Source organism: Miniopterus natalensis, chromosome 18, assembly GCF_054644295.1.
Source record: "Miniopterus natalensis isolate mMinNat1 chromosome 18, mMinNat1.hap1, whole genome shotgun sequence".
Lineage (NCBI taxonomy): Eukaryota > Metazoa > Chordata > Mammalia > Chiroptera > Miniopteridae > Miniopterus > Miniopterus natalensis.
In genome coordinates this window covers 27,265,471-27,289,185 of record NC_142098.1, presented here as the reverse complement: position 1 = coordinate 27,289,185, position 23,715 = coordinate 27,265,471, and the positions used below count along the sequence as shown (strand labels likewise).

General features: G+C 41.5%; 1 protein-coding gene across 1 annotated transcript; it reads left to right on the top strand.

The window, feature by feature from the left end:
* The first annotated feature begins 601 nt into the window (after positions 1-601).
* DPEP2NB (DPEP2 neighbor) lies at positions 602-1,682 on the top strand. The gene is given in 2 exon segments (XM_016200726.2): positions 602-626; positions 1,276-1,682. Coding segments are annotated over 2 exon segments (432 nt in total).
* Positions 1,683-23,715: the final 22,033 nt, after the last annotated feature.

The following is a 23,715-nucleotide window of genomic DNA, read 5'->3' as shown; positions in this document are numbered from 1 at the left end:
ATGTGAATGAACCTAAAAGCATTATGTTACCTGAAAGAAGCCAGACACAAAAAGCCACATATTGTATGAGTGCATTTATATAAAATGTCCAGAATAGGCAAATCCATAGAGACAGAAAATAGATTAGTGGTTACTAGGAGCTGGGGAGGGAATAGAGAGTGGAGGTCTCTTTTTGGGGTGATGGAAATGTTCTAGATTTGATTGCGGTGGTGGTTACACAACTTTGTGAATATATTAAAAACCACTGAATTGCATATTTAAAATGGTTAAATTTCATGGTGAATAAATGATACCTCAGTAAAGCTGTTTTTAAAAAATGCTTTGGTTACTCTGCCTCAGTATTTGGCAGATCTAGATAAAAGTACCAGGGGACTAGAGTTCAGTGTGGTTGAAAAAAGCAGTATGCCCCGCCGGGCGTGGCTCAGTGGTTGAACATAGACCTAGGATCCAGGCGATCGGGGTTTCATTCCCGGTCAGGGCACATGCCCGGGTTGCAGGCTCGATCAACGACTCTCTCATCATTGATGTTTCTATCTCTCCCTCTCCTTTCCTCTCTCTAAAATCAATAAATATATATTAAAAAAAAAAAAAAGCAGTATGAATGGGGCCTGAGAAGAGTTGCCAAGGTGGGAGGGGTCCTGAAACTGATTTATATAATTTTTTCCCTAAACTTGGAAGCCATTTCCTTAAAGCCTCAGAAGTGACAGGCTGTAAAATCTTTTCTGTGTTGGGGGAGAGATGGAGGGGATCCTGGTTGCAATTATTTTCAGGTTCTGTTTTCTCTGGGGAAGATTTTCTGGTCTCTTGCTGCTGCCCTAGGCCCCACAGAATAGCCTTTGCAGGAACGCCCCTTCTCTAGGGGACTCATAGCAGTGATGGGTTAAGGCTGTGTTTTGGGTGCTAAGAGTATCAGAAGGCTTCAGCAAGAACCTGGGAGAGCCCTAGCCAGTTTGGCTCAGTGGTTAGAGCAGCAGCCCTTGGATTGAAGGGTCACAGGTTTGATTCCGGCCAAGGGCACATACCTCGGTTACAGGTTCAATCCTTGGCTCCGGCCAGGACTTGGTGCGGGAGGCAACCAATTGATGTGTTTCTCTCACACTGATGTTTCTCTCTCTCTCTCTCTCTTTCTCCCTTCCATCCTTTCTGAAAAGCAATGAAAAAAAAAATCCTCCGGTGAGGATTTTTAAAAAAAGAGCCTGAGAGACATGAGAGATTGACATCCTGGCAGGACAATGTACAGCACAGGTGCCTGATCAGTCCTGATTTTCTTTCCAGCAGCACTGGCTCCCACTTTTCCTCCTACACCTGGTCACTACCATGTCCCCTACCCAAGGTGGGGAGAAACCCAGGTAGGCTGGCATGGGGAGACATACTGCCAGGTCGGTGGCTACCAGTCTTATGGGGATGCTCCTTTGACCACCCCAGCAAAGGTAGAGGCAGAGAAGCCAGTCCCCAGAGGAGCACTCAAGCGACCTCATCCTGTGGAAATGTCCGACAGAGACCTTGGTTGCTCCAGTCCTAAAATGTGACGCCTGGAGCATGATGGCAAGAGGCTGACCCCACAGAAGCTGGCTGGCTGGGACGCTCTGCTGAGAGAGCAAATGTTTAACAGCCAGACAGCTAATGCCTCTTCCTTCAGTGACCCCCACTGCTCACCACCTACCTGTTCTCTGTATTTATGAGTTTATTTTTAGATTCTCCTTTAAGTGAAATCTTATAATTGTCTTTGTCTGTCTGATTTATTTTACTTAGCAGAATGCCCTCAGGCTATGTATTTTTAACACTTTGTAAAGTGAACACAGAGTAGTTTTGTAATCAAAGTAACAATGAAAAAAACTAACACTAAGTACAAATGTCGTTAACATTTTTTTTAGGGGATGAGAGGAGACTTCTTTCCAATGTTTCAGCTTTTCCCTCTTGGGCCTCCCTCTCTCTCTTCCCTATCCCCTCGCCTCACCCCCAGTCCCCTCCCCTCTGCCCACCAGATTGCATTCCTTACTTCTTTTCCCAAAGAACTGTAATTAAGCTCTTACTCTGTAATTGCCATTTCATGGTTCCTCATCTGAAATCATGTCCTGCTTGGCATGGTTTCCACCTCCTTCTCAGCCTCGGAAAGCAGGGGCAGGATTCAGCAGAGCCCAGGATGGGGCCTCGTGCTGGAAGAATGAATATTCCCTCTGTGTGCCAGGCACACTTTATGTGCTCGGCCTCTTCCCTAAATTACCTTGATTGATCCTCCCAACAAACTTGTGAGAAAACTGAAGTTTGGGGAGGTAGAGTAAGTCACCCCAAGTCCTCACAGGTGGTTGGTGGAGCTGGTGTTTGAATCCAGTTTGATCTCAAAACTGGGAGGTAATACTGTACTTTCACTCCCTCAACTGACAAGTATATTCTGAACTCCCCACACCAGGCACCAATGCTCTAGTGGTAGTTCGATATCAAAGCTGGCATCCTCACCCCATCCTGTATCCTCACCCTTTACAATATGACTTCACAGCTCCACCTTCTAAAAAGTCTGTTTCTGCAGCCCTTGGATCTGAAACAGCCTTGCTTTGACCCATAGAATGCAGGAGAAATAACGGTGTACCCACCACACCAAGGCCTGAGAAAGCTTGCATACTTCTGCTCTTTCAGCACACTCGCTCTGCCATGAAAACAAGCCCAGGCTACTCTGCTGGAGCATCATGGCCCAGTCACCCCAAAGCCAGCCAATTGCCAGACAAGTGAATGAGGCCATCCTAGACCTGTGGGCCACCAGCTGACTTGCTGGCTGACTGAGGAGACATGAATCAGCCCAGTAGAGATTAGCTAAGCCTGCTCAGATCAGCAGAACCACCCCCTGGCCCACAGACTCATGAGCAATTGTGTCAAGCCACTGAGTTTAGGGAAGGTTTATTATTCAATAATAGCTAATTAATACAGCCCCTTAAAGAGGAGACCAGGTGAGAGGCTGTTGGGATGACCCCAGTGTTCTAGAGGAAAGGACACTGACTTACAAACATCTTTTTAATGCTTACTGTGTGCCAAGCATTTTCATTTAATCCTCACAACAACTTTATGAGATAAGTACTTCTATTGTCCCCATTCTACAGGTTAGGAGCCTGAGGCAGAGTGGTAAATAATTTGCTCAGGATCCCAAAGTTAACAAGTCAACATGTGGGAAGTAGGAAATGCAGTCCAGAAGGCTACCTTGTGAACCCACTGGGGGCAAAGACAGGCATTCAGAAACATGATGATGGAGGCACTTCCCCACTGAGCAGTCAGTAAGAAGGTGATCCTTTGGGAAAATAAGTTATTTAAGTAGACAGAATAATAATAATAGTTCAATTTAGAAGTATTGGTTTATTAAACCTTATTTATATTTATTAAATAAGAATCTCCTCAGAGGACAGTTAATCTGGAGATCAGGTGGTACAAAGTACAAAGTTAGGTGCTGTATTAGTCTGGGCTCTCCAGAGAAACAAAACTAATAGGATGTGGGTATATATAATAGAGAGATATATCTTAAGGAATTGGCTCACACAATTGCAGAGGCTTGACGAGTCCAAAATCTGATAGGCCATTTAGCAGCTGGAGACTCAAGAAAGAGTTTCAGTTTGAGTCCAAAGGCAGTCAGCTGATAAACCAGGAAGAGCTTCAGCTGAGATGCTGTTGCAGCCCTGGCCGGGTGGCTCAGTTCATTGGAGCATTGCCCCCATGTGCCAGGGTTGCGGGTTTGATCCCTGGTCAGGGCACCTACAAGAATCAACCAATGAATGCATAAATAAGTGGAACAACAAGTTGATATCTCTCTCTTTCTCCTTTCCTCTCTATAAAAAATAAAATAAATTTTAAAAATTAAATTTAAAAAAAAAGCTGTTGCAGAAGTGGATAGAGACCTAAATTAGGGTCATGGAGAAGGAAACGGGAAAGAACAAGCTTGGGTTACATTTCTTTTTGCAAAATATGAAATATTATTTTTATAAAATCATGCGTTATTTGTGTATGTGTTTTAAAATATAATATATGCAGTCTAACCAGGTTTGCTCAGTGGTTAGAGCACCGGCCCATGGACTGAAGGGTCCTGGGTTTGATTCTGACCAAGGGTATGTACCTCGGTTGCAGGCTCAGCCCCAGTTGGGGCACATGCGGGAGGCAACCAATTGGTGTGCCTCTCCCATAGATGTTTCTCTCTCCTTTCCACTCTCTCTCAAAAACCAATGGAAAAAATATCCTCGGGTGAGGATTTAAATAAATTAATATAATAATATAATTATAATATAATATAATATAATAATATAATAATATAATCAAAGAATCTTATAAATCACTAGGCTTCATACTAGTCAGCTGAAGAGGCTTAGAGGGAATGGTGTTGTGTGCGTGCATGTTTATTTTTTTAGATAAAATCATGTATTAGTTTTCAACCTTACAAAAACCTTGTGAGGTATGATGTTGTTAGCTCCACTTTACAGATAAAGAAATTGAAGCTCAGAGAGAGTTTGAAGCACTTGCTCAACGTCACACAACCAGTCCTCTTACCACTTCAGCAGTCCTTCCCCAGGGGCACTCTGAAGGAGTAGTTAAGGAGACTTCATGATTAATTGAATGGAGGAGAGAAGGAGGGAAAAAGAGAGGAAGGGATTAAAAATAACCAGGACACTTTGAACCTGACCAAGTGGAAAATAACCAGCCACTCAGGAGAGAGTGCTGGGTTAGTGGGGGAAGGTTTAAGCTAAAGGAATGATTATCTATTGATTGAATTTGGTGTATCAGATGGGGGTTTTGAGGACAGACCTAAGTACACTCCTTGCAAGATGGCCCTGCCACTAAGCACCTAAAGCCCCCAGCAACTGGGCATTTTCAAGAGACAAAAATTTCAACCTCACACTTCCAGGCAAGTGATGTATTCCTCTGGGTACTTACTTGCCTCTTGCATCAGCAGCTTATACTTTCTGTGGCTCTGCGTGGCCTGATTGATTGACCAGGCTTAAAAGGCCTGCTGTTGAATTTGAGATCTCAGGCTTCCAGCCTCTACAGGTCATTGACAAATATCAAAAGTCCTGGCATGAATATGAGGTTATTATTCACCTGAGAAGAAGACATTATAAACCACAAGAACGCAAGCCCAGCAGGCAGGAATGGCCACCCAGCTCACTAGGCATGTTGTGTCCCTGTCCATCTATCCAACGTGATTTATAATTAAATCTGCAGCAGGCAGGAGGCAACTAGAATTTTGTGTAAACTGGTGTTAGGAAAGCACTTTGAATACAATTTACTTTCAAATTTCTACAGGCCCAGAACTTGAAATGCTTTTGACATTTCAAGTTGAGGCTATTCCTCCCTACCCTTCACTGGGACCATCCCCTGGGAGGGAGGTGACCCAAAGGGAAAAAAAGTTATTGGGTTACTTGGAGTATTGTTTATTTTCCATCTGTATAATTTCTTTTCAGGTCTTTTGCCCATTTCTCAATTGGATTGTTTGTTTTCTTGTTGAATTTTAAGAGTTCTTTGTATATTTTGGATAACAGTCCTTTATCAGATATGTCTTGTGCAAATACAGTCTGTGATTTGTCTTTTCACTTTCTTGAAAGTGTTTTCCACAGAGAAGTTTTTAATTTTGACCAAGTCCAGCTTATTCTCTCTTTCATGGATCATGCCTTTGGTGTTGTATCTAAAAAGTCATCGGCAAATCCATGGTCATCTGGATTTTTCTCCTATACTCTAATAGTTTTATAGTTTTGCATTTTACCTTTAGGCTTGCAATCCATTTAGAGTTAATTTTTGTGAAAGGTTTAAGGCCTGTGTGTGTGTGTGTGTGTGTGTGTGTGTATACATATTTATATAAAATTTTTTGCATGTGGATGTCCAGTTCCAGTACTATTTGTTGGAAAAACTTCTTTTCTTCATTGTGTTGCCTTGCTCCTTTGTCAAAGGTCAGTTGACTACATTTATGTGGGTATATTTCTGAGTTCTCTATTCTGTTCTGTTGATCTATTTGTCTATGATTTTGCTAATATCACACTGTCTTGATTACTATAGGTTAATATTAAGTCTAGAAGTCAGGTAGTGTCAGTTCTACAACTTTGTTCTTCTCTTTCAATATCATGTTTGCTATTCTGGGCCTTTTGCCTCTCCATATAAACTTCAGAATCAGTTTATTGGTATTTACAAAATAACTTGCTGGGATTGGGATTGGGGGAAGGTTTGGGATTGCATTAATCTATAGATCAAATTATGAAGAACTGACACCTTGACAGTATTGAGTCTTCCTATCCATGAACATAGAATATCTCTTATTTATTTAGTTCTCTGATTTCCTTCATCAGAACTTTGGAATTTTACTCAGAGAGATCTTGTACATATTTTGTTAGATTTATATCTAAATATTTCATTTTTGGGGGTGCTAGCATATATTGTATTTTGCTTTTAATTTCAAATTTCACTTGTTCATTGTCAATATATAGGAAAGCAATCAACTTTTTTTTCTTCTTTTTTTTTTCATTAACGTAGTATCTTGCAACATTGTTATAATTGCTTATTAGTTCCAGGATTGTTTTTTTTGTTGATTCTTTCTGGTATTCTACACAGATGATTATGTCATCTGCAGACAAAGATAATTCTGTTTCTTCTTTCCCAATTTTATGTTTTTAATTTCCTTTTCTTGTATTATTGCATTAGTTAGGTCTTCCAGTATGATTCTGACAATCATCACATCAGCAGGCTAAAGAAAAACAATCACGTGATCATATTGTGGACAAAAGAACATCCAGCCTAAGAAAAAGTCTTATAAGAGTCTTATTTGAGGCAAACTGACAATAATTGCCAGGAAGCAAAAATCTCAATGGATTGAGAAAACGCGCTGGAGAATGGCAGTGCTGCAGCTTATTTTGTACATTAAATCAAAGAAGACATAAGGAGGGTTACATAAAATTTATTGGTGGTAGATTAAGGGGGCAGGAGAAAGCAAAGTGAGGAAATCTCTGGGGTTAGATAAAAAGTAAAATGGAGAGATACACTCTTCTTTTACAGAGGTGGGTTCAGAATAGTTGATAATGAACATTTACAGCACATAGAGATGGTATGTGGGGAATAAGATAACAATGATGTGTTCTGTCGTCTCATGCTCTGGTGCTGTGAGGGTGACCTGAAGGGCCTGGAAAAGATTACTGTGACATTTCAAAGGTATGTTGTCTTAGATGCACAAACAATAGACAGGCTCACTTAAGTTAAAAATTGACCTTTGTCAAGGAAGCTACAAGCCTAGGACATGACTATGTACCATAATCTGCTTGGTTACTTTCGGTCTCTGATTTTGTAAGGCTCGTCATGCAGGCCTCCCCTGAGCTTGTCAGATTTAGTATGTGGCCTCTTTTTTGTCCACAATATCAATAGTTACCCAAAAAGCATTTGATAAAATTCAACACACTGTTTATGATAAAAAAAAAAATTCTCAAGAAAGCACTGGCCCATGTGGCTCAGTTGGTTGAGCATTGTCCAGTGCACATGCCCAGGTTGCAGGTTTGGTCCCTGGTTGGGGTGCATACAGGAGGCAGCCAATCGATGTTTCTCTCTCACATTGGTGTTTCTCTCTCTCTCTCTCTCTCTCCCTCTCTCCCTCCCTCCCTCCCTCTCTCCCCTCTTTCTCTCTCTCTCTAAAGTTAATAAAAACATATATTTTTTAAATTCTCAGGAAACTAGGAATAGAGAGGAACTTCCTCAACTGGATAAATATCTACAAAACACCTGCAGCTTATCATATTTAATGGTAAGAAACTTAAGCTTTCCTACTCAGATCAGGATCACTGCAAGATGTTCCCTCTTACCACTGCTTTTCAATATCATACTGGAAATCTTAACTAATGCAATAAGACAAGAAAAGGAAATAAAAAGGATACAGATTGGGAAAGAAGGAATTGAGCTTTTAAAAACTGGTTTATAGTTATTTATTTTCACATTCTAAATAAATACTAACTTTGGTGCCTAATTTTATACTTATAATTAAAATAAAACCATATCTTTACTGATTTCAGAGAGAAAAAGGGAGAGGAGAGAGAGATAGAAACATCAATGATGAGAGAGTCACTGATCAACTGCCTCCTGTACACCCTGCACTGGGGATCAAAACCCGCAACCTAGGCATGTGCCCAGACCAGGAATTGAACCGGGATGTCCTGGATGATAAGTCAATGCTTAACCACTGAGCCATGCTGGCCAGGCAATACTTGTAATTTTCTGTTGTTGTTTTTTCCTTGAGGCGTGCCTCCCCAGTTGTACATTCTTCAGCCCCCTGAAACCTGGATCTGCCTGTGAATGAATGAATGAACAAACCCAAATTAAGGTCCACAAAAATTTATGCAGAACGAACCTCAGGTCCTCTTCCTCGGAAGGAGGTTCTGTGTACCTGGCATGCCCAGAGGGCAGGCATATGATAAACACAAATGTGAGGTTTTTTGTACATAAATATCAACTCAAAGTGCAGCTTGAAGGGAGGTTTAGGCACTACCTCCAGGTGGGAAATTAGCTCGCCGTGAGAATGGGGGCCTGGGAGCAGAGTCTGAGAATGTACCCAAGACATGTTTGCACCAGAAGAGAGTAGAGGAGGAAAGGAAGCACCTGGGATGGGCTCATTCAACCGAGCAACCTGGTGGTTCATTTGTTCAACAAATATCTATTGAGCATCTGCTATGTGCCAGCCACTCTTCCAGACTTTGGAAAAAAATACACAAAAACTTCTGCCTTCCTTGTGCTGACGTGCCAGGGATGCGGGTGGTGGAGTAGGAGGAGGGGGAAACAATAAAAGAGCAGTGACATGATCTGGCTGCTGTGGGGCAAACAGACTGAGGACAAAAGCAGAAAGTGGTGCTTGGGGGGGGGGGGGGGGATCAGTAGAGACCTTTACCATAATCCAGGTCTAAAAGGGGTCAGATTCTGTATATCCATTATTCATAATAGCCAAAAGGTGGAAACAACCCAAATTTCCATCAACTGATGGATAAAATGTGGTATATCCATATAACAGGATATTACTTGAAAATAAAAAGAAATGAAAGTACTGGTATATGCTACAACATGGATAAACTTTGAAAACATTATCCAAAGTGAAAGAAGCCAGCCACTAAAGACCACATATTGTATCATTTCATTTAGATGAACTATCCAGAATAGGCAGATGCGTAGAGACAGAAAGCCAGTTGGTCGTTGTCTGGTAGTGGGGAGTTTGGGAGGAAATGAAGAGAGAGTTACCAATGGTACAGAGCTGCTTTTTGGAATGATGAAAATATTTTAAGATTGATTGTGGTGATGGTTGGTCAAGTCTGTGAATATATAAAAAATACTGGAATGTGCACTTTAAATTGGGAAAATATATAGTAGATGAATTACATCTCAAATAAAGCTGTTATTTTTTTAAAACTTTTAAAAAAAGTACAAACCACCCTGGCTGGTGTGGCTCAGTTGGTTGAATGTCATCCCATGCACTGAGGTCACAGGTTCAATTCCAGGTCAGAGTGCATGCTGAGGTTTTGGGCTCGATTCCCAGAAGGAAGTGTGCAGAAGGCAGCCAATAGATGTTTCTCTCTCTTTCTCCCTCTCCTTTCCTCTTTCTGTCTAAAGTCAATAAAAACATTTTTTTAAAAAGTATATACCATGATTTCCTTAAGGTAGCTGTTACTGCAGAATACCTCATGTGAGCATGTGTTGCAGCCTGACATTAAGACTAGTCAGACCAGCCCTAGCTGGTTTGTCTCAGTGGTTGGAGAGTTGGCGTGCAGACTGAAGGGTCCCCAATTTGATTCCAGCCAAGGGCATGTACTTCAGTTGTAGGCTGGATCCCTGGCCCCAATTTGGGCACGTGTGGGAGGCAGCCAATCAGCGTGTCTCTCTCATATTGATGTTTCTTCCTCCCTCTCTCTCCCTTTCTCTCTCCCTCCCTCTCCCTCTTCCACTCTCTCTGAAAAGCAATGGAAAAAATATCCTTGGGTGAGGATAAAAAAAAAAAAAAGACCATCCTGACTGGTGTGTCTCAGAGGTTGAGCATCGACCTATGATCCAGGAGGTCGAGGTTCGATTCCCAGTCAGGGCACATGCCCGAGCTGTGGGCTTGATCCTCAGGCAGGGCCGTGCAGGAGACAGCCGATCAATGACTCTCTCATCATCTTTCTATCTCTCTTTCCTTCTCCCTTCCTCTCGCTGAAATCAATAAAGACATAGTTAAAAAAAAAAAATTATATATATAAAAAAAAAAGACCAGTCAGACCATAAACGACTCCAGCCAATCACACTTGGCAGTGCTTGGTCATGTACCAGTCACATGGGGCTGTCAGTACTTAATACTGATCATGGGAGTTTGGGCTGACAAAGCTAATTAACCATAGCATGTATAGCAGTGGTTAAGGTCACAGACTCCACAACAAGGTACACTTGATTTTGAACTCCAGCTCTGTCTTATACCACCAGCAAATTAGCCTCTCTCAGCCTCAGTTTCCCCATTTGTAAAATAGAGATAATAATACCTTCTCCATAGGGTAATTAAGGGGATTAAATGAAATACTGTTTGTATAACAGATAGCACAGTGCCTGAACTGAGTAAAGGATCAATAAGTGGTAGCTGGCATCATTTTTTAAAAAACTTTTTAGTTGAATTTATTAGGGTGACATCGGTTAATAAGATTATATAGGTTTCAGGTGGCATCATTATTGATAATGTATATAAGGCACTGAGCACAGTGTCTGGTGTATTAGGAAGTGCTCAAAACATGAGGTAATAAGCTTATACTTTCCAATGGAAAAATGTTTATGAGACAGAATAAACTTTATAGACAAGGACAGAGAATTTGAATTCTGTCACTAAAAGACAAGAGTAGGTGATTTTGGAAGACTGTTACCTGTCCCACGCCTGGCTTTCACCTGGCTTCTCTGTAGCAAATACTTACACAACCTAAAGTACTAGGCTCTGCCCTGGAGCCTCTTGGCCATCTTCACATCACTAATGAGCAAATCCAAACTTCCGGAAGCTTCTAGGAGAACATTCCAGCTGGAGTTTTTGATGAGGAGCCAAGACAGGAAATGACATTGCCACTTGAAGGCATGATCTGAAAGAGGGAGCTAAAAGGAACCCACAGTCGAAAATAATTGCAGTTGGTTATCCCAGGAATGCAGGGGCATTTCAAAGGTAGAAAATCTATTAATGTAGTACACTATAGTATCTGGTTAGAGGAGAAGATTGTAACCAGTTTTTAATCTTCAGGGAAAAGTAGCTGATAAAATGTAATACTCATTTATGATTAAACATTAGTAAACCATAATTAAAGAGAAATTCCTGTTCCTGACATATATACCATATCAAATAGCATACTCAATGATGAAAAAATAGAATGATTCCCAAACCAGAAACAAGACAAGCATATTGGCTATTATTCTTGTTATTTGATATTGTAATAATAGACAACTGATTTTTGACAAGGGTTTCAAGACCATTCAATGGGGAAAGAATAGTTTTTTCAACAGATGGTGCTGGGACACGCAAAGGAATGAAGCTGGACCCTTACCTCACATCATATACAAAAATGAACTCAAAATTCATCAAAGACCTAAATGTAAGAGTTAAAACTGTAAAACTCTTAGCAGAAAACATAGATGTAAATCTTCATGACTTTGTATTAGGTAATGATTTTTTAGATATAACACCAAAGACATGAGCAACCAAAGAAAAAAATATATAAATTGGGTTTCATAAAAATAAACTTTTGTGACTTAAAGGATACCATTGAGAAAGTGAAGAGACAACCCACAGAATGGGAGAAAATATTTGCACATCATATATCTGATAAGGGTCCAGCATCCAGAATACATAAAGAATTCTTACAACTCAACAATAAAAAGACAACCTGTTTTTAAAATGGACAAAGGATTTGAATAGACATTTCTCCAAAGAAGACATGCAAATGGCCAACAAGCACATAAAAAGATGCACAACATCATTAATCATTAGGGAAATACAAATCAAAATCACAATGAAATGCCACTTCACATCCATTAGGGTGGCTATGATTTTTTAAAGTGGAAAATTACAAGTGTTGAAAAGGGTGTGGAGAAATTGAAAACTTCATGCATTGCTGGTAAAAATGTAAAATGGGCCCAGCCAGCATGGCTCATCGGTTTAGCACCAACCTATGATCCAGGAGATCGCAGTTCAATTCCTAATCAGGACACATGCCCGGGTTTCGGACTTGATTCCCAGGGTGGGGCATGCAGGAGGCAGCTGATCAATGACTCTCTCATCATTGATGTTTCCATCTCTCTCTCTCTCTCCCTCTCCTTTCCTCTCTCTGAAATCAATAAAGATATATTTAAAAAAAAAAAAAAAGTAAATGGTTCAGCTGCTTTGGAAAACAGTTTGGCAATTCCTCAAAAAGTTAAACATAGGTGCCCAGCACAGGCTTCAGGGGGCCTCCCCCTTTCTACGACCCCCCCCATCTCTTAGCGGCCTCTATGATGTTTCTTCAGTGCTCCCTACTTGCAACATGTCCACTCGGCTTTTTTCTTACCGTTTCACCAGAGTCAGTGTTAAAAGTGGCTCAGCATGCTTCCGAGAACAACAGAATTTTTACTTTGAACCTGTCTGCATCATTTATTAGTTATTTCTACAAGGAACCTTTGGTGAAAGGTATGCCTTATGTCGACATACGTTTTGGAAATGAGACAGTTTCCTGTCTCAGCTGGCCTCTGACAAGCCCCTGACGGAGTGCATCCGCTCTGGCCACTATGCAGCGAGCGTCATCATCAGGTGGACCGGCCGCACCTTTCCTGAGAAGCCCGACTTCCACTGATGGAAGAGAGGAAACCCAGGCCCAGGAGTACAGACTCCGCCCTGGCTTCACTGTGATCACAGTAATAAAGAAGAAAATGAGCACCGTCTTTTCCTATATAATAATGTTCAGTCTTAAGGTAGAGGGTATAGTAATGCTCAGTAGAATCTTCATTCTCTCAACAAACTATGTTTATTTCCATAGTTGGATAGTGCTGCTTAAATGTCAGTTAAACAAGAATATAACTTTTCAATAGAAATTTTTATTTCAATTACTTTGTAAATTCGTGTATTTAGCAAATTGATCAGGTTTTTGTGCAGTTCTGCTTTGAATGCAGATGCAATTTAATATAATAGATATTTTTAAAGGAATTAATCCTAACACATCAATCTTCAGCTTTTTATACAAGTATATTTAATTTAGGGGTGTGTGTGTGTGACATACACACATTCATACATATATGTACCACATATATACACACAATGAATAGCCAAATAAGGTACAGAAATATTTACCTTGCCAAGTTATGCCAAGTAATCTCTTCAGTGCATAATCAAATATGTAATAAATTTGGGGTAATTAAATAACACAAATTATAAACCATAATATTCAAATTGTAATCTTATATTTACTTATGGTACTCTGTAATTTGATATAAATAAAAGTTTGTCATATGGGGGGGAAAAAAGTTAAACATAAAATTATATGATCCAGCAATTCCACTCTGAGGTTTATACCCTAGAGAATTGAAAATGTGTTCATATAAAAACTTATGCATCAATATTCATAGCAGCATTATTCATAATAGCCAACTGATGAATGGATAAACAAAATGTGGTTATTAATACAATGAAATATTATTCAGCCATAGAAAGGAATGAAGTACTGATACATGCTACATTGTGGATGAACCTTGAAAACAATGCTAAGTGAAAGAAGCCAAGCACAAAAGATCATGTATTATATGATTCCATTTATGTGAAATGTCCAGAGTAGGCAAATTCGTAAGTGGTTGTCAGAAGCTGAGGAGCGGGGAATGGGAGTTAGTGCTAATGGATAAGGGATTCCTTTTTGGGTTAATAAAAGTGTTCTGGAATTAGATAATAGTGATGGTTGCATTGCCTAAAAACTCTTGAATTCACCACTTTTAAATGGTGAAATTTATGGTATGCAAATTATATCTCAATAAAAATCTCCATGTAATTAAACTGAGGTTGAAAAATCTAGTTCCAGCAATTCCACTCCTTGGTACATACTCTAGAAATAACACTGCCCCACCACTCCCAGCAAGCACCAGGAGTATATAGGATGCTTGCTTTAGTAGTTTAAAAATGGTCATATATTATTTGGAGTCCCTCCTAACAAGAGTTGGGGTCGATTTTCCCACCCTTTGAATCTGAGCTACTCTTGTGTCTTCACTTTAACCAACAGAATTCAGGAGACCTTAGGCCTCTGGAGACCTTGCAGATTCTGCTCTGACTCTCTTGGTACATTTTCACCACCATGTGAAGAAACCTAACTGGAAATAGAAGCTCAGATATCCCAGCTGAGGTTCCAGACATGTGAGTGAGGCCATTCAGCTAAGCTGTCAGCTGACCACAGGCATTGAACCCAGGTAAGATTAGACGAAACATCTTGTCAACCCACAGAATCGTGAGGAATAATAAACTTTTATTGTTTTCAGCTATTAAGTTTTGGGGATGCTTTGTTACCCAGGAATAGCTGACTGATATAATCCTGAGGCCTTGTTTGCACTATCAAAAACTGAGAAGCAACCGAAATGCAGGCTGGATGATGTAGTAGGTAGGAACCTGGCCTTTGAGGCTTGGCCCCAAATCCCACCCTACCACTTACCAGCTGTTTGATGATAAGAAATTTATTCAACTTATCCCTGTGTCCTCCTAGATCCTTGTGAGAATTCAAGGGGTTAATATACAGAGGGGCCTTGGAATAATTTTGGGTAGAGATCAATGCTATTAAGTGTTGGCTATTGGTATTACATGACCACCAATAAATGAGGTTCATATATGTACTGGAGATGATAGAGGAGTAAATTCAATGTATATCAACTTAGACAATTCTCAAAAATATGCGATTGTGAAGAAAAAGCAAGTTGTAGGATCATAACGTCTATGCAAAAGTATTTTAAAGGGGAGAAGAACACAAACTACCTCAGAGTGTTTGTTTCTTTGAAGGCAAAGGTGGGAATGGATTTCCAAGCAGAAATCTAAAAGGATTTTGCTTTAATTGGAATATTCTTTTTTCTTATACAGAAGGGACACTAGTTTCATCATTTTAAAAAAGTCATGCATAGGGAAAAACTGGGAGCAAAAAGCTAAACTCTAACCTCAATGAACATTGTTGGTTCACTGATTTTGGTGAGGATGATTGTTATTTTCTTTTTCCATGTTCCTTAGTTCTTCTGCTCTCCTCCCAAATTCCCACATTAATTGAATTACAATAGTTCTGAGTCCTTCCTTTTCTACAGCATCAGCTTGGGGACCTAGCCTTCTCAGGCCAGCCCTGACACCTGTCTTGTCCTAGGCAGGCTCAGCCCCGTGTGCACAGCACCTGGCACTGTGATCCAGGGCCCCGCAGCTTGGACCCACCCACACCCTTGGGTGGCTCAGTTCTTGCCAAAGCTTCAGATCTCAGGCTTTGATCCTCAGTGTGTTTGAAGAACGTCAACTCATTAGTTTCAATCCCCTGAATTACAAGGGGGTTCCCCACCTTCCTGCTCCTCTGGCAAGGAACCTAGACACCCTCCTGCAAGCAGCTGAGGGTGAACCATGGGGAGGGGGCCCTTGTACAGAAGGTGTCTGGGAAAGGGGGAGCACAACAGAGGTGCGTGCCAGAGGCAGTTTCCTTCCGTGGCAGGTGCTGAATGTAGGACTTTATCAGGCTCTTTAAATTTTTAAAGACTTGTTGGTGATGTTTTGTCTTGCTGTCACTATTTTATTGAGGAGAGCAAATGCATTGGGCTTTGGTGTCCCTAACTATTGTGTATGAGGGTGTGAAAGCAAAGGCTGCAGCAAGGACCTACAAAATACAGGTTAGTGGGGGATGGGGGAAATTGGGAATCAGGAGAATCGTCTGCATCTCAAACAGAATTGTTCCTGGATTCTTTTTGTGTTTTGTCTTTTTAATTTAATTTTATTCTTTTTCCTGGATTCTTCTGTTTGTACACTTCTCTCATCTCACTTCAAGGTTTTATATCCAAAGGGAAATCTTGACGTTCTTTCTGGTTTCGATCTATAGGTTCTGGATTACACAGTCTGGAAAATTAGAGTTCAGATAATACTTTTTTAACTCACAAATAAGACATATTCTTTGTAGAAAACTAATAGAAAAAAAGGTAGCCCTGGCTGGTGTTGCTCAGTTGGAGTGTTGTCCCGTGCACTGAAGGGTTGGTCACAGGTTCGATTCCCTGTCAGGGCACATACCCATTTGCTGGAAAATTCTATACCTTGAGCTGGGTAATGGTTGCCCTGGTAGATTCATATGTAAAAATTGTTCAAGCTCTACATTTGAGATTTGTGCACTCAACAAAGTGCAAGTTATATCTCAATAAAAAAAGAAAAGAAACATTTTAAGAAGTGTTTTTCAGAGTATACTCCTGCTATTGTTGATTTTAAATCACATAGAGAAAAAATTGCCTTAGCTGCTTTGGCTCAGTGGTTAGAGCATCAGCCCACGGACTGAAGGGTCCTGGGTTCCATTCCAGTCAAAGGCATGTCCCTTGGTTACAGGCTCAATCCCCGCCTGGTCTGAGCTCGTGCGGGTTAGTCAATGTTTCTCTCTCTCTGTCTCTCCCCCTCCCTTTCACTCTCTCTAAAAAATCACTGGAAAAATACTCAGGTGAGAATTAACAACAACAAAAAGAGAGAGAGAGAGAAAATTATTCTTTTCGAATCTCTTTCAGCCCTTTAAGGAGGATGTGTCACTTTGATGCTGTAAGTCTTTAACATCTAACACTTAATAGTTTCGTTTTTTAAACAGAACCGGTCCCAGGCTCAGCTCCCGGCAGGTGACAATATCAGGCTAGAATTTAATGACATTTGTTTTATTTTCATTCTACTGATTTTTTAATCAGTTACCTTCTATTTATGGCAAGTGGTATTGGTTTCCTATTCGATATAGTAAAACTGCTTTTTAAAGTCAATGATAAATTAAATTTGTTTAAATTAAAAATTAGTTGATTTTAAGAAAGTTTAAGTATAGAATAGCCAAGGCATAAGGATGAGGCAAAACCAAAGATGATTCTTCAAGATGAAGTTTGGAGAACACCTTTCTAGTAAATTCCATGAAAAACAAACAAACCAACCCTCACTTGACTCCACACACATATGCAGCTATACCCCATTCCCTTACTCCTATTGAAGGAAAACTTGAAAAGAATTGTCTATACATTTTGCCTCACCTCTAATTTACTCTCTGTCTAACCCAGTCTGGTTTCTGGGTTGATTCTCCAGTGAAACTGCTCTCCCATTGCCTTCGAGCAGCCAAATTCAATGGGCATATCTCTGACCACATATTTCATGGCTTCCCGGCAGCATTTGACCACTTCCTCTTTTCTGAAACCCTTTCTTCTGTTGACATCAGTTTTCTCATTTTCCTTTTACCTCTCTAGTCCCTCCTCCTGCAACCAGTCTTCAAATGTCCGGGTGCTTCGGGGCTAATACAATGCCTTTAAGTATCTTCTGTTTGGTGATACTTGTGATTGTATCTCCAACCCAGCCTTACCTCTTAGCACCAGCCCCACATAGCCAGTGGCCTGGCTGGTTCACAGCACCTCCAACTTCACAGTCCAGATGGAACTCTTGGTTCCCTCTGCACATTATTCTGTCTCCATAAATGGCACCATCATCTATCCAAGTCTGCAAACCTAGGAGAAGGCCTTGGTTTCTCCTTTCCTTCATCCTCAAAATCAATCTATCAGCAGGTCTTGTCAATCTGACCCCTGTGGATGAAAAAAGGGCACCGTAATAAATCTAACCTCACAAGGTGATCTGATCATAAATTCTTAACTGAGCAGGTCATGGTGGGTAGTCATGCCCCAGGCCTGTAACTTCCTTAGTAAAAGGTTTTTAAACAAGCCCTGTCCATTGTTCTTTGTGCGTCTAGGTTAACACACCCTTGAAATAACAGAACTAGTCCTCTTTTCCGGACCCCTCTCAAGGTAGCACATAATCTTATTAACTATCCCTGCCTTCCTTTCTCTTACCTTCATATAATCTTCCCATTTCCCTCCTTAATCTGAAGTGCATAAAAGAAACTACAAATTGTCACTGTCCAGAGCATTTGAGATCTTGCTTCCTGGCACTGTCATCAGCTTGGTTCAAATAAAAATTCTCCACAGGTTTGGATGTGTCTTACATCAGTACCCCCCCCCCCCCCCCCGCATGCTTTATCAAGAATCTGACCACTTATCTCCATGTCCTCTGCCCCCACTATAGTCCTAGTCAAGGTCAAGCCCACCACCTCTCATCCAGACAAGGCAGCAGCCTCCTCCCTCGTGCGTTACTTCTATTCCTCTAGCCCCCAATTCATTTTCACACAGCAGCCGGAAGGATAGTTATAAAATATAAAGCAGGTCACTTTCTTCTGCTGCTTAAAATTCTTCAGTAGCTTCCCTTTTTTTAATCCTCACCAGAGGATATTTTTTCCATTGCTTTTTCAAAGAGAGTGGGGGGGGGGGAGGGGAGAGAGAGAGAGAGAGAGAAACATCGATGTGAGAGAGACACATTGATTGGTTGCCTCCCGAGCACACCCCAACCAGCGCCCGGGATCGAGGATCAAAGATTGAGTATGGAGCCTGCAACCGATGTATGTGCCCTTGGGCGGAATCGAACCCGGGACCCTTCAGTCTGCCAGCTGACCCTCTAACCACTGAGCCAAACCGGCTAGGGCCTCAGTAGCTTCCTTTTATCCTAGAATAAAAAGTCAGGCCAACTTCTGTGACTACAGAGTCCTGTATGATCTGGCTCTTATCTGTTTCTCTAACCTCTCTCTCTTCTCTCTCTGTTTCAGCCTCACTGATTTCTCTGTTCCTGATTTCTAAAAGTTGCATACCCATGACTTGCACACACTATTCCCTCTGCCTGGAACACTTTCTCCCAGCTTTTGCATGACTGGCTCCTTATCAGTCTTCAGGTTTTAACCTCAGTGTCTCCTCCTCAGAGCACCTGCCTGACCATTCTATCAAAAAATGGGCTTCCCCAGCAACTATCTTATTGTTTTATTTATTTTCTTCTTAGCGCTTAAAATATCTTATTTATGTACTTCTCTACTTGATCAGTGTTTGGGAAAAGGGAAAGGAGGTAGATTAATCCACTTAAGCTTATTTTCAGTCAATTCTGAATAACTTTGGGGAGTTAGTTAACCCCTCCGCCATTCTACCGGAATTTATTATTGTAAATTCCATGAAAACAAGGACCTTGTCTATTTCATTGACATTGTATTCCCAATGCCCAAAATAGCATATTTATTGAATGTGATGAATGGAGAGGTAGGTTGGGACTAGACTAGGCAGGACCTTAACAGAGCGCAGTGGGGAGGCACTTAGGGATTTTGATTAGAGATGCATAGTGATCAGACTTGGCAGTTTTAAAGGATCAGTCTGCCAGTGGTGGGGAAAGCAGGCTAGAGGGACTAAATAGGCAATTGTAGTAGTCTAGGAGAGAGATGATAGAATTAAATAGAAAAAAATGTGCAAATGAGGGGGAGTTACTTTTACCAATATAGTAGGCAAGCAAGGACTGCTTGAGTCAATAAGAGTCCAGAGAGAGGGGGACTTATGTATCCCCTGGAATCTTTGGAACTCCAGTTCCCTCCTCCAATGGTAAGTGCTAGACATTTTTTTCCTTATCAAGTTATTTGACCTATATTCTGGTAGTTTACTCTGCACTTATATTTTTATTTTTCCACCTGTGTTCCTTCTCCTCACCATCAGCTGGGAGGAAAGAATTGTTTGGAGAGAGTTTCTAATATTATCAGTGGAAGTGGAGTTCTTGGGCTACCACAAGGAAAAGAATGTCCTGAGTCCCCCATGAAAAGATGGGGTTTCATGGAAATCTTTGTTGATCATGTAAAATTAAGGGGGTTCCCCTCTGAGGTCCCATCTCTGTCCATCCTGCCATGGCAAAAGTCCAGTCTTGTCTTCAGCAGGACCAGCATTAAGGCCACAGCCCAGAATCTCTGTTCCATATTAAAGTACAGTCCAATCCGGTATCCTGTGTGTGGAGTCCACATGGCCATGGATCATGCGGCTGCTTAAGGCCACATGGCTATGGAGGTGAGCGTGGGTCACAGAGTAAGAGAACACAAGAAGGGGAGGAGGGAACTCTTTGTCTAGAGATTTTAACCTTCCAAGATTTTGTGTGTTTCTGATGGGGTCCACCCCTCAGCCAAGTCATTGTTTCCCAAGCTAGACTGATAGTCAAGTACCTTTCCTAGACTTTACCCCAACTTCACTGTGCATGTGTCCATCTCCCCCTTTGTTCAATCCTTTCCCCCAGTGCTCTGCAGGGAATGGACTGGTAATTCCCTGGGGAGCATGAACTGTAGCTTCCTGGTGAAGCTGCCCAGATGACCATGCTTATAATGTCTGACTTCTCTTTGCTTTCTTTCCTTTATTAATATTAACTAGCTAATTACAACGATAACACTAACACTTCTTGTTAGTCATGGGATCTTATAAGTCACCCAGTTTCTCTGAACCCAGTTTCATCTTCTGCAAAATGAGGATTCTGTGAGGATCAGTGAATAACTGTACAGAAAATATTTTCAAAATGCAAGAAAAAAATTATTATTTTGTTCAATATTTATTTTTTTAAGAAAGAAATATTTATGAAGCATCTACTGTGTGCCAGGCACCATTGTTGGTGCTGAGAATACAGCAATGGTGGGAAAAAAGACCAAGAATCCAAGCCTTCCAAGGTTGATGTCATTATTGAAGTCCATTCAAATTCTGGGCTTTTCGGATTTTGATCATATTTTCCAAACTGTGAGATCACCTTGAGCCCATTAAAACAAAAACAAAAACAAGAAAACAGATTCTTGGCATAACTACAGTCTTGGTCAGATGAGGAAGGTAGACTGGGGGAAGGGTTAACTAACTCCTTGAAGTTACTCAGGGAGTACTGAAAATAAGAGAGTAAGTGGATTAAACTGCCTTCCTTTTCCCAAACACTGATCAACCACTGAGCAATCTTGCATACACGTCTGTTTATATACTGAATTTTTCAAAAATATTTCTAATAAGAAGTGGCTGCAGATGGCCCCTCGGGAGAGCAAGTCCAAACATGAGAACCAGCCTTGTGACCTTGAAGGAGGAAGAAGTGGAAGTTAGCAGAAAGCACTGAGCTTGCTGTGCAACCATGGGCAGGTCACATTCCTGATCTGGATCTTGCTGAGTACCAGTTCATGGAGGAGTGCTGAAGTAGTTTAGTCACATCAGAACTGAGGCTGGATAGTAAGAAGCTAGGAAAATTCCTTGATGAGTGAAATAAGGGAAACTGAGCCAAAAATAATTAAACAAGTCCAAATGATTTTAGCAATTTACAGCCAGCTAATGAATCACAAGGTTTTATCTTCCCTAACCAAGGACACTTAGGAGCAAATGATTTACACATTACTGACCGTCCCAGGGCAGAATGGCCTCAGTCCCAGTCTCTCTTCAATGATGTTTTTTGAGAATACAACTAACATGCCTGGCCAGAGTGGCTCAGTTGGTTGAGCGTCGTCCTATGCACGGAAAGGTGGCCGGTTTGATTCCCCGTCAGGACACTACCTGGATTGCGTGTTCGATCTCTAGCTGGGGCATGTATGGAGGGCAATCCATTGATGTTTCTCTCTTACATGTGTCTGTCTGTCTGTCTCTTTCTCTCCCTTCCTTTCTCTAAGACTGTCCTTGGGTGAGGATTTAAAGAATAAATAAATAGAAAATAAAACTGCCTGGCTGGTGTTGGCTCAGTGGTTGAGCGTTGACCTATGGACCAGGTGGTCACGGTTCAATTCCCTGTCAGTGCACATGCCCAGGTTGTGGGCTCGATCCCCGGTGGGTGGTGTGCAGGAGGCAGCCAATCGATGATTCTCTCTCATTATTGATGTTTCTCTCTCTCCCTCCCTCTCCCTTCCTCTCTCTGAAATCAATAAAAAAGAAAAGGAAAGAAAGAGAAAACTAACCAGAAAACAACCCTGACCCCTCTATAGCACATTTTGATGAATCAACATATATATATATTTAAAATATTTCTTTACTAATTTCAGAGAGAGGGAAAGAGAGAGACAGAAACATCAATGATGAGAGAGTCATTGATCGGCTGCCGCCTGCACACCCTCTGCTGGGGATCGAGCCTAAAACCCCAGCATGTGCCCTGACAGGGAATCAAACTGTGATCTCCTGGATCCTAGGTCAATGCTCAACTGCTGAGCCATGCCCAGCCGGGCTGAATCAACATATTGAAGGACACACCTGAAAAGCTAATAAATATTCTGTTAAACCCTCCTCTAAGACCTCCCCTAGGATCCCCGCCAGCCAAAGAAAGATAAAGAGCCTCAAGACAAAGGGCCCACCATGGCACACATGCTTTCATTAAACCATGCCCACACCTTGTATATCTGCTCTCTTTCTCCTAAATTCCAAGGGACCCCAGGAGAATTGCAACCAGGGGAGCAATACGCAGCGGCAGATTGTCTGGGCTTACCCACTAAACCTGTCTCCTAGGCCCCCATTTTCTCTGACTTCCCAGTGAGCTAGAAGCAGCCTCACCTTGGCTCCCTTCTTTTACTGTGACTTCTGTTTCTCAGTGAGCCAAAGCAGCCTGGCCTAGTCTCATTTCTTTCTTATAATGTTTCTAGAAGGCCAAAGCAACCCCACCTAGGCTCTTTCCTGTTGCTTCATCTACCTTAAGGCCTTCCTTTGTTTCACTGTCCCTAGCTTTAATAAACATACTGTCAAAATCATCTGGACTTGTGTTGTGAAATCTTTCCTGCAGGAAGTCAAGAACCCACACACTACTGGCCACCTGAGGCAGACATGGTCTGGGCTCATTCCCTGTCTCATAACGGAATCACCCAGGGAGCTTATTAAAACTCAAGATTCCTTGCCAGGCCAGCATAGTTCAGCAGTTGAGCATTGACCTATGATCCAGGAGATCGTGGTTCAATTCCCTGTCAGGGCACATGACTGGGTTGTAGGCTCGATCCCCAGTAGGGGTTGTGCAGGAGGCAGCCAATCAATGACTCTCATCATTGATGTTCCTCTCTCTCTCTCTCTCCCTTCCTATCTCTGAAATCAATAAAGATATATTTAAAACGAACAAACAAACAAAAAAACCTCCGGATTCCTGAGCCCCATGGACTGGCAAGTCTGATTCAATAGGGCTAGGATGGCATCCATCACCTCCTCTATTTTTTTTTTTAATCCTCACCTGAGGACATGTTTCCACTGATTTTAGAGAGAGAGGAGGAAGAGAGAGAGAAACATTGATGTGAGACAGAAACATCGGTCAGTTGCCTCCTATACTGTATGTGCCGGACCAGGGATCTAACCCACAACCCAGGTAGGTGCCCTGACAGGAATCGAACCTACAACCTTTTGGTGTACAGGACAATGCTCAACCAACTGAATCACCAGGCCAGGGCACCCCTCCTCTCCTTTTAATTAGCTTCCTGGGCAATTTTTGATATGCATCCAGATTTGAGATCTCACTGGGGTAGATCAAACTCTCTGTGCCTCAGTTTCCTCATCTGTAAAATGTAATCTTTCTGCAGATGGTAGAATTAAATAAGTTGATTTACCTAATGCACTTAGAATAGGGTCTAGTCCATAGTAAGTATTGTGTAAGTTTTAGCTATTCTATCAGTCTGGTTCCAGTCGGGAAGCCAAACAACTATGAGTATTAAAACAGAGGGAATTTAATGC